This window comes from Bos indicus x Bos taurus, chromosome 6 (genome assembly GCF_003369695.1).
Source record: "Bos indicus x Bos taurus breed Angus x Brahman F1 hybrid chromosome 6, Bos_hybrid_MaternalHap_v2.0, whole genome shotgun sequence".
Taxonomy (NCBI): Eukaryota; Metazoa; Chordata; class Mammalia; order Artiodactyla; family Bovidae; genus Bos; species Bos indicus x Bos taurus.
Genome location: NC_040081.1, coordinates 26454931 through 26467063, shown reverse-complemented (window position 1 = coordinate 26467063; position 12133 = coordinate 26454931). Strand labels below are relative to the sequence as shown.

General features: G+C 37.3%; 1 protein-coding gene across 5 annotated transcripts in view; it reads left to right on the top strand.

Annotated features, from left to right (window-relative positions):
* RAP1GDS1 (Rap1 GTPase-GDP dissociation stimulator 1) overlaps positions 1-12133 on the top strand; it is a 150014-nt gene that overhangs the window by 37395 nt on the left and 100486 nt on the right. For 3 of the 5 annotated variants that reach the window (XM_027544015.1, XM_027544014.1, XM_027544012.1), the window contains exon 2: positions 10146-10256. In XM_027544015.1, the coding sequence (XP_027399816.1) occupies positions 10146-10256 (111 nt within the window). The remainder of the gene's footprint in view (positions 1-10145; positions 10257-12133) is intronic. The other 2 variants (XM_027544016.1, XM_027544013.1) reach the window with 1 other exon arrangement.

Here is a 12133-nt window from a genome sequence, read left to right as displayed (position 1 = left end):
CCCAAACTCCTGTCCATCGAGTTGGTGGTGCCATCCAGCCATCTCATCCTCTGTCATCCCCTTCTCCTCCTGCCCCCAATCCCTCCCAGCATCAGGGTCTTTTCCAGTGAGTCAGCTCTTCGCATCACGTGGCCAAAGTATTGGAGTTTCAGCTTTAGCATCAGTCCTTCCAATGAACACCCAGGGCTGATCTCCTTCAGAATGGACTGGTTGGATCTCCTTGCTGTCCAAGGGACTCTCAGGAGTCTTCTCCAACACCACAGTTCAAAAGCATCAATTCTTCGGCGCTCAGCTTTCTTCACAGTCCAACTCTCACATCCATACATGACCACTGGAAAAACCATAGCCTTGACCAGACGGACCTTTAAATGCTTAAAAGATACATTAAATTTGTAATAATTCTGTTGACAGCTTTGACTGTCTCTGGATGAAGAATTTAGTGAACTTTTCCTCAAGAAATCTCACATCATTACATATATAATTATTTCTATGGAGAGACTGAATGGTTTTTTTAATTGAGTAGAAATCTTTTTAAAAATGTATGTAGTTTTTAGTTATATATTTTATATCCTTAAGTACTTAAATTGGCTTCATTAATATCTGTCTATATTAAAATATAACATCCTGATTTATATTTCTGATAATATGGAATGCATATTTAAGAGGTAACATTTATTGAATACCTTCCCTTCCCCGTTGGTATACTTTGGCTCATAAGTGGGTGTTACAGAGGACGGCAGCTAGACAGCTTTCTACAAGTAAGGAATGCGTTCCTTTATGCACTGAGTAAATTTAACAAATACTGACTGGCTGCCTTTTTGTGCTGAGAAATAGGTATAATGCAATGACTCTAATTGACAAGGTGCCCCATACAATATAGTAGGGGAGCAGCTGTGAAGGCTGGATGCAGTGATGGAAAATGACCCTGGAGGGTTGAGGAAGAGAAGATTTAGATGAGCACGGATGGTCTCTGGGGTGGTGACAGTTAGGCTGAGACTTAATGAGAAGGGGATGTCATGCAGGGAGCATTGGGGATGGAATCAAGGAAAAGAAAGAAGTAAAACAGGTCCAGATGTCTATACACATAGTACTAAATAAGTCTTAACTACTTTTATTACTTGTTGACTAATAGTTTTGATGGATTATTATAATTTGACTAACAGGGTATCTTGTTTTTTTCCTCAGTTTTGTGGTAACTATTTGTTACTTTTAGTAATATCAACTTAGATATTGTATCTTATTCATACTTTATTTCAGAAAAATGAACCTAATAGCTACATACTAAGATTGAACAAGTATATCTGAGATATGATTCCCTATGAGTTTTTAGTTAACAGAAGACATACATATGGACATAGTTTTCTTTTCCTTTAGGGAAAAAAATCAATTTCTTAAGCTATTTGAGCTCTCTTAAGAAAATAAGTAGTAACAGTGGTTGTGAATTGATACGCTGAAATTTTTAATAAAGTTTATTTGGGATGATTAGGTTAGCCACAAGTTGTATGAGGCATCACTGGAACATGTTTGTATTATATAACATACATTTTTAAGTTTACTTTTTCCTGTGTTAGCATGGAAAATAAATGACCACTTATTTAATAATTGTTGTTCTTTAGTCAGTTAGTAATGTCCGACTGTTTGTGACCCCATGGACTGCAGCATGCCAGGCTTCCCTGTCTTCCCTGAGTTTGCTCAGAGTCATGTCCATTGAGCTGATGATGCCATCTAACTATCTCATCCTCTGCTGCCTCCTTCTCCTCCTGCCCTCAATCTTTTCTAGCATCAGGGTCTTTTCCAATGAGACTGCTGTTCACATCTGATGACCAAAGTATTGGAGCTTCAGTGTCAGCATCAGTCCTTCCAATCAGTATTCAAGGTTGATTTCTTTTAGCATTGACTGGTTTGATTTCCTTGTACACCAAAGGACTCTCAAGAGCACAGTTTGAAAGTATCAATTCTTAGGAACTCAGCCTTCATGTTCCAACTCTCACATCCTTACATGACTACTGGAAAAACCATAGCTTTTACTATATGGACCTTGGTTGGTAAGGCGATAGCTCTGCTTTTAATATGCTGTCTAGGTTTGTTATAGCTTTTCTTCTACAGAGCAAAGGTCTTTTAATTTCATGGCTGCAGTCACCGTTCGCAGTGATTTTGGAGCCCAGGAAAATAAAGTCTGTCACTTTTTCCACTTTTTCCCCGTCTGTTTGCTATGAAGTATGAAGTGATGGGACCAGATACCATGGTCTTCGTTTTTTTAATGTTGAATTTTAAGCCAGCTTCTTCACTCTCCTCCTTCACCTTCATCAAGAGGCTCTTTAGTTCTTCTTAGCATTCTGCCATAGGGTGGTGTCATCTGCATATCTGAGGTTGTTTATATTTCTCCCGGCAGTCTTAATTCCAGTTTGTGCTTCATGCAATCTGGCATTTCTCATGATGTGCTCTGCATATAAGTTAAATAAGCAGGTTTGACAGTATACAGCCTTGATGTTCTCCTTTTTCAAATTTGAACCAGTCCATTGTTCCATGTCCATTTCTAACTGTTGCTTCTTGACCAGCATACAGGTTTCTCAGGAGGCAGGTAAGGTAATCTAGTATTCCCATCTCTTTAAGAATTTTCCACAGTTTGCTGTGATCCACACAAAGGCGTTCACGTAGTTAATGAAGCAGAAGTAGATGTTTTTCTGAAATTTCTCTAGTTTTTTCTATGATCCAACAGATGTTGGCAATTCGATCTCCAGTTCCTCTGTCTTTTCTAAATCCAGCTTATACATCTGGAAGTTCTCCATTCATGTACTATTGAAGCCTAGCTTGGAGAATTTTGAGCATGACTTTCTGGTATATGAATTGAGTGCAATTGTGTATTAGTTTGCACATTCTTTGGCATTGCCCTTCCTTGGGATTGGAATGAAAACTGACCTTTTTCAGTTCTGTGGCCACTGCTGAGTTTTCCAAATTTGCTGAAATATTGAATGCAGCACTTTAACAGCAGCATTTTTTAGGATTTGAAATAGCTCAGCTGGAATTCCATCACCTCCCCTAGCTTTGTTCATAGTGATGCTTCCTAAGGCCCACTTGACTTCACACTCCAGGATGTCTGACTGTAGGTGAGTGACCACACCATTGTGGTTGTCCAGGTCATCAAGACCTTTTTTGTACAGTTCTTCTGTGTATTCTTGCCACCTCTTCTTAGTATCTTCTGCTTCTGTTAGGTCCATACCATTTCTGTCCTTTATTGTGCCCATCTTTGCTTGAAATGTTCCCTTGGTATCTCTAGTTTTCTTGAAGCGATCTCTAGTCTTTCCCATTCTGTTGTTTTCCTCTATTTCTTTGCACTGATCACTGAGGAAGGCTGTCTTATCTCTCCTTGCTGTTCTTTGGAGCTCTGCATTCAGATAGGCATATCTTTCCTTTTCTCCATTGCCTTTCATGTGTCTTCTTTTCTCAGCTATTTGTAAGGCCTCCTCAGACAACCATTTTGCCTTTTTGCATTTCTTTTTCTTAGGGATGGTTTTGATCACCACCTCCTAGTGCTACGAACCTTCATCCATAGTTCTTCAGGCACTCTGTCTGTCAAATCTAATCCCTTGAATCTATTTGTGACTTCCACTGGATAATCATGAGGGATTTGATTAGGTCATACTCGAGCAGCCTAGTAGTTCCCTTCTTTCTTCTGTTTAAGTCTGAATTTTGCAGTAAGTCTATTAAAGTTTATACCTTATTTGAGGCAGGGTGCTCAGGGCTGGTGCACTGGGATGACCCTGAGGGATGAGATGGGGTCGGAGATGGGAGGGAGGGTCAGGATGGGGAACACATGTATACACATGGCTGATTCATGTGAATGTATGGCAAAAACCACCACAATATTGTAAAGTAGTTAGCCTCCAATTAAAAAAAGAAATAAAGAAAAAAAAAAAGTTTATACCTTATTTGAAGTAAGAAAATGCCTGAGTTCATGATCTGAGCCACAGTCAGCTCCTGGTCTTGTTTTTGCTGACTGTATAGAGTTTCTGCATCTTCAGCTGGGAAGAATATAATTAGTCTGATTTCAGTATTGACCATTTGGTGATCTCCATGTGTAGAGTAGTCTTCCATGTTGTTGGAAGAGTGTGTTTGCTATGAAAAGTGCATTCTCTTGGCAAAACTGTTAGCCTTTGCCCTTCTTCATTTTGTACTCCAAGGTTAAATTTGCCAGTTACTCCAGGTATCTCTTGACTTCCTGCTTTTGCATTCCAGTCCCCTGTGATAAGGCTTCTCTTGTGAGTCAGAGGGTAAAGAATCTGCCTGCAATGCAAGAGACCTGAGTTTGATCCCTGGGTCAGGAAGATCCCCTGGAGAAGGGAATGGCAACCCACTCCAGTATTCTTGCCTGGAAAATCCCATGGACTGAGAAGCCTGGCGGGCTACAGTCCATGGGGTCACAAAGAGTCAGACACAACGAAGTGACTGACACCCCTGTGAAGAAAAGGACCTTTTTCTGGTGTTGGTTCCAGAAGGTCTTGTAGGTCTTAATAGAACTGTTCAGCTTCAGCTTCTTTAGCATTAGTGGTTGGGGTTTAGACTTGGATTCCTGTGATACTGAGTGGTTTGCCTTGGAAACGAACCGAGATCATAAGCTGACAATGTACAAAATTCTATTAAAATTTATACGTTACTTTGAAGTACGAAAATGCCTGAAATTCAAATACTAGAGCAGCAATCTCAGGGGTCTTTGGTAACCTATTAGGGTGTCTGTGATGTCAAAACTATTTGCATAGTATCGAGACATTTTTTTTTCTCTTTTTCACCGTGTTGACATTTGCATTCACAGTGTTCTAAAAGTAATTGGAGTTGAAGACTGCTGGTGCTTCAGTGTGTGCTAATCAGTAGTAGCAGCAAACTGCAATATTAGTAGTTATTATATTCTTTATTATCATATCCTTGAGGTTGAAAAAAATGCCAATTTCATTTAAGAATGTCCATGATGTGGGCTTCCCTGGCAGTCCAGTAGTTAAAACTTTGCCTTCCAATGTATCAAGTATGGGTTCAGTCCCTGATCTGGGAGCTAAGATCTCCCATGGCTCAGGGTCAAAAAAATAAAAATAAAAAAGAAGAAAACAAAACACAAAACAGAAGCAGTGTTGTAACAAATTCAGTGTAGATTTTTAGCATGTTCCACATCAGAAAAAAAAAGACCATGTTTTTAAAACTTTCAACCTTTTCATACACATTTTGAAAGTACACGGTGATAAAATGGGAAGTACACATAAAACACTTGCATTGCATTGTAAACTCTGATAGTTATCTCTAAGTAAAGCAGTTGTGCACTCTTGAGTTGTGAGCTGACTGAGATACTTTTTTTCCTTGGAATAACTTTTTTTTTTTTAAGAACTGAGAGATAAACTGGCTTTTCATATTTGGTAGATATTTTCTCACAAATGAATGAGGTTAATTTCTCACTGAAGAAAAAAATTGACAGTATCTGTTCCTAGTGATAAAATTAAGAATTTTTAAGAGAAAATTGGAACTTTGGAAAACTTGTATCACTTTCAGCTTGATAATGTCCTAATACCTAGTCTTTAAAAAAGATTAGTGATGATATTAAGAAATATGATATCTTGAAATAGTACAATGAAATGTGTTGGTATTTGGAAGATATGCATGTCTCCATGACCTAATTTTTTAAATGATCCATTCATCAATGATAAATCTATTGCATGTATAAAAGCTTCAGAGTGCAAAAGAGCAATGGATTTTCATATAACTTGGCAGTGCTCATTTGTATTGTTTCAGATTTCACATGGCAACTAATATTTTAAAAAATACTGCTCATTAAGTTTTGGTATGGTATCAAATAATGCCCACCATTATCTGAAGCCTATATGCAGTTCAGGAAGCAACAGTTAGAACTGGACATGGAACAACAGACTGGGTCCAAATAGGAAAAGGAGTATGTCAAAGCTGTATATTGTCACCCTGCTTATTTAACTTCTGTGCAGAGTACATTGTGAGAAATGCTGGGCTGGAAGAAGCACAAGCTGGAATCAAGATTGCCGGGAGAAATATCAATAACATCAGATATGCAGATGACACCACCGTTACGACAGAAAGTGAAGAGGAACTAAAAAGGCTCTTGATGAAAGTGAAAGAGGAGAGTGAAAAATTTGGCTTACAGCTCAGCATTCAGAAAACGAAGATCATGGCATCTGGTCCCATCACTTCATGGGAAATGGATGGGAAAACAGTGGAAACAGTGTCAGACTTTATTTTTGGGGGCTCCAAAATCACTGCAGATGGTGACTGCAGCCATGAAATTAAAAGATGCTTACTCCTTGGAAGAAAAGTTATGACCAACCTAGATAGCATATTCAAAAGCAGAGATATTACTTTGCCAACAAAGGTCCGTCTAGTCAAGGCTATGATTTTTCCAGTGGTCATGTATGGGTGTGAGAGTTGGACTGTGCTGAAGAATTGATGCTTTTGAACTGTGGTGTTGGAGAAGACTCTTGAGAGTCCCTTGGACTGCAAGGAGATCCAACCAGTCCATCCTAAAGGTGTTCATTGGAAGGATTGATGCTGAAGCTGAAACTCTAATACTTTGGCCACCTCATGCGAAGAGTTGACTCATTGGAAGCAGGAGGGGAAGGGGACGACAGAGGATGAGATGGCTGGATGGCATTACCAACTCGATGCACATGAATTTGGGTGAACTCTGGAAGTTGGTGATGGACAGGGAGGCCTGGCGTGCTGCTATTCATGGATTCGCAAAGAGTCAGACACAACTGAGCAACTGAACTGAATTGATTATCTGAAGATGCAGTTAAAATACTCTCCTGTTTCTCAACTGTGTATCTGTGTGAGGCTGAGTTTTTTTCATCTACTCAATCAAAACAACAAATATAAAAGATTGAGTACAGAAGCAGATAGGAGGATCCAGTTTTCTTCTATAGGGCAGACATTATAGAGACTTGTGAAAATGTAGAGCAATGTTGCTCTTCAGTAAGTTTTCTCAGTTTTGAAGTATTTTTCATTAAAAATATAATTATGTTAATAGTTTTATATTAGTTTTAAATGAATTACTAAAGTCAGTCTTTAAAAGTCTCATTTTTAATTTTTAGTATGTTAAATATCAATATAAATAATTTTAAAAAGAGCTCTTTTGTACATGATACTATACACAGAAAATCCTAAACACACCACCAGAAACTATCATACCTTATCAATGAATTTGGTAAAGTTGCAGAATACAAAATTATTATACAGAAATTTGTTGCGTTTCTGTACTAACAATGAACTATCAGAAAAAAAAGTTATGATGATAATCCCATTTACTGTTGCATCAAAGAGAATAAAATACGTAGGAATAAACCAATCTGAGGAGTTAAAAGACCTGTACTTGGAAAACTATGAGACATTGGTGAAGGAAATTGAGATTTTACAAGCAGGTGAAGATATACAATATTCTTGGATTGAAAGAATTACTATTGTTAAAATGACCATACTACCCAAGGCAAGCTACAGACGCAATCTTTGTCAAAATACCAATGGCATTTTTCACAGAACTAAAACAAATAAGTTAATAATTTGTATGGAAGCACAAAAGACCCTGAAAAGCCAAAACTATCCTGAGAAAGACCAGAGCTGAAGGAATGACACACCTTTACTTCAGACTATACTACAAAGCTGCGGTCATCAAAACAGCATGGTGCTGGCACAGGCAGCACCATAGATAAATGAAAGAGAATAGAAAGCCCAGAAATAAACTGACACACTTATGGCCAATTAATATACAACAAGGGAAGAAAGACCATACAATGGAGAAAAGATGGTGTCTTCAATAAGTAGCGCTGGGAAAACTGGATAGCTCCATGGAAAAGAATGAAGTTAGAACATTTTCTAATACCATATGCAAAGCTGGACTCCAAATGGATTAGAGACCTAAATGTAGGACCAGAAATTATAAAATTCCTAGAGGAAAATATAGACAGAACACCTTTTCATATAAATTGTAGCAATAGTTTTTTGGATCAGTCTCCTAAAGCAAAGGAAATAAAGCAAAAATAAACAAATGGGACCTAGTTAAACTTAAAAGCATTTGTGCATCAAAGGAAAGCATCAGCAAAATGAAAAGCCTACTGAATGGGAGAAAATATTTACTAACAATATGACCAATAAGGGGTTAATATTCCTAAATATATAACTAGCTCATACAGCTGGAAATCAGAAAAAACAAACAACCTGATTAAAAAATGGACAGAAGACCTGAACAGATATTTTCCAAAGACATGCGGATGACTATTAGGCACATTAAAAAATGTTCAACATCATTAATCATCAGGAAAATATGTCAGAACCACAATGCGCTGTCACCTAACACCTGGCAGAATGGCTGTCATTAGAAAGACCGCAAGTAACACATGCTGGTGAGGATGTGAAGAAAAGGGAATCCTTGTATACTGTTAGTAGGAATGTAAATTGGTGCAACCACCGGAAAACACCATGGAGATTTCTCTAAAAATAGAACCACCATATGAGCCTGTAATTCCACTCCTGGGTATACATACCAAAACACTAATTCAAAATGATACATTCATCCCAGTGTTCATAGCAGCCCCTCTCCCCTTCCTTCTCCAAACTGGTTACCACTGCTTTGTTCTCTGTATCGGTGAGGCTGTTTTTTTTTTCGCTATATTTACTAGTTTGCTGTATTTTTACATATATCTACATATAAATGATATCATACATTATTTGTCTCAGTGTTCCAGTATTAAAAAAAGAAGGAAATTCTGCCATTTCCAACAAGGTGGGTAGACCTAGAGAGTATTATGCTAAGTGAAATAAGTCAGACAAATACTGTATGATATCATTTATATGTGGAATTTAAAAAATACAACAAACTAGTAAATACAGTAAAAAAGCAACAGACTCACTGATACATAGAATAAAGCATGGGCAATAAAAGGGTAAAGGATTAAGTACTACAAACTATGATGTAGAGAATAAGCCACAAGGGTATATTGTACAATATAGGGAATATAGCAAGTATTTTATAATAACTATAAATGGATTATAACCTTAAAAAATTGTGAATCACTGTATTCTATACCTGTTATTTATATAACATTATACATCAAATAAAAAGTTAATAACCCCTTGGCATCCTAAATAATTTTTAATATGTAAAAAAATTTTAACAATCTATGGTCTGGAGAAATCCATATATAATTTAGGAGAAGAGCAGTGTTTTAAAGGGCTTCCCAGGTGGCTCAGTGGTAAAGAACCCGCCTGTCAATGCAGTAGACACGGGTTCAGTCTTTGGGTCTGGAAGATCCTCTGGAGGAGGAAATGGCAATCACTCCAGTATTCTTGCCTGGGAAATCCCATGGACAGAGGAGTCTGGAGGGCTACAGTGCATGGGGTCGCAAAAAGTCAGACTTGACTTAGTGATTGAGCATGCCAAGTGCTGTAAAATCCAAAATGTGCACCTTTTGACTTAAAGCAGTACTTAGAAGTGTTTAAATGGCAGTTTTAAAAAGCTTTGTATTATTGAGCATCCCTGAGACAGACCCCCTGAGACAGGGGCTTCTGTTCATGGAATTCTCCAAGCAAGGATATTGGAGTGGGTAGCCATTCCCATCCTTCCCCAGGGGATCTTCCCCATCCTTGGGTCTCCCACATTGCAGGCAGATTATTTACCATCTGAGCCATCAGGGAAGCCCATAATAATAAACAAACTTTATTATTTTAAGTCAGATTATTTTGAAACTTTTCTAAAGCTTCATTTTCATTTTATATATTTAAAATGCAACAGAGGAAGCCAAAAAAATGTAATCCATTATTACTTGGAAAGCTTATGTAAGTTTTTGTGGACTTTTCGTTTTTTTCAGTTAACCATAGCTGGTTCATGAACAATAAATAAGGCATAAGAATGCTGAAAAGATGTTCTATGACTGTAGAATATTCTTGGTATCATACAGATACAATGACTATTTTAGATGAGTTAAATGGATAAAATTTTATTAAAAAATGAGTAATTGTATAGTCCATTGCCATTTTGAATGTATATGAAAATTAATTCACCATAATGGGAGCCTTTTGCTTCTTTGTACTGTTTATCGTGAAACATGATGGTTAGTGAGGTTTCTGATTCTCTTCTTTTCTCTAAGCAGATAATCTCAGTGATACCTTGAAGAAGCTGAAGATAACAGCTGTCGACAGAACTGATGATAGTTTAGAAGGATGCTTGGATTGTCTACTTCAAGCTTTGACACAAAATAGTAAGTTGATTTTTTAGGTGGCGGGGGGGGCGGTGCCCTGGTGACTCAGACTGTGGAGTCTGCCTGCAGTGCAGGAGACCTGGGTTTGATGCCTGGGTTGGGAAGATCCCCTGGAGATGGAAATGGCAACCCACTCCAGTATTCTTGCCTGGAAAATCCCATGGATGGAGGAGCCTGGCAGGCTACCGTACATGGGGTCGCAAAGAATCGGACATGACTGAGCAACCTCACTTTACTTTACACTTTAGTAGGTTTTTTTTATGTTTACTCAAATGCCAAACAAAAAAAAAGAAATCAAGTCAGCAGTCTTTCAAAAATTTATGTATAGTTTAGCAAATAACTTGCATTCACATTGTTTGAATTCTTTTGAATCCTGTGTTTGAATACTGATGCTGTTTTCCTTGTTCCACCCTCCTACCTACCTTCCCACCCCCAGGATACTGAAAGCCAAGTTGATAGGCAGAAGAAAGGAGAAATTGATTGGTAGTGATGACATTAATACCAATCCCAGAGAGAGGCAGTTCTTAACTGACATGCATCAAGAGTTGTTTTTCTTCTTAACACCTACATTTGTGCTTTAAAAAAAAAGACTGTGTTTACATGTGGAGAGGAGAGAGAGGAAGCTTATGAAAAAAGGAAGAAACAGAGAGGGCACTTAAAACCCTTAACATTTTTTTATGATAGCTTTTTAATCATTTTACTTTAAAATAATGTATGCTTAGATTTAATTGGAAAGAGCCATCATCAGTCATCCAAAAATCCCTTAAAATTGAGGTAACTCTTGATCTTTGGTGGTGTGGTAAATAATACTAGAGATAAAAATTACACAGCTCTTCACTGACCAAGTCATTGTATTGTTGCATTTGAGCCATCATATTTCTAGTCATTAATTTCTGTATTATCACAGTGAATAGATAGATACAGAATACTTTTCATTTGTTCTCTTAATTCTGCTTGGTTGTACTTTGGTTTATGCTTTACTTGTTTTTAATTATGCCTTTATTTTACCCTGAGAGTAATTATGTAGCTGACAAATAATTCAGAAGGGAAGTTATATCCTGTATTGTTAAAGTTAAATTTGAAGCACTCTGAGATGTATGCCTTTTTTTTTTTTTCTTTAGTAAACTGTGATTAGAAAATTAAAATAATTGACTGCAGTGGTCTTCATGAAAAAGTGCATTTTAAAGGTGGCTTCTAAAGTTCTGTTTCCGTAGTTGTTTGCTTTTGAGATTACAGTTTTGTCAAGCTGTCTGATCTTAGAGATATCACAGAAGGGGTTTAAAACAAGGTGTTCAATGAGACCATCTGGATAAAGGGCACAATGGTAATGAAAAGGAACAATGAAAAAGGGACTTCCCTGGTGGTCCAGTGGTTGGTTGTCTTTGCTTCCAGTGCAGGCGGTTTGGGTTCCATTCTGGTTTGGGTGCTAAGATCCCACATGGCAAAGGGCCAAAAAACAAAATGCAAGCAATATTGTAACATGTTCAATAAAGACTTTAAAAATAGTCCACATCAAAAAAAATTTTTAAAAAGAGAAAAGAGAATGTGTAAGGCTTTGTTCACCATTGTGGTAAATTTGTGTGGCTATTTAAATTTAATAGTTAAATTTAATAAAAGATTAAGTTTTTTACTCTTAACTTTTCAATAACCCTGTTTGGTTGGTGACTACCTTACTGGGGATCATAGATGTAAACTATTTACACAATCACAGAAGATTCTTACGGATAGCGCTGGTCTTAAAGATGAGAGAAAACCACAGGATGACCTGATTTTTACGCATGCCTATATAGGTCGATTTACATAATATGTAATTAGTCTACATAAATTGAGTATCTCAAATTCATTTTTTTTTTGAAGCCTTGCTTTTTTATAACTTC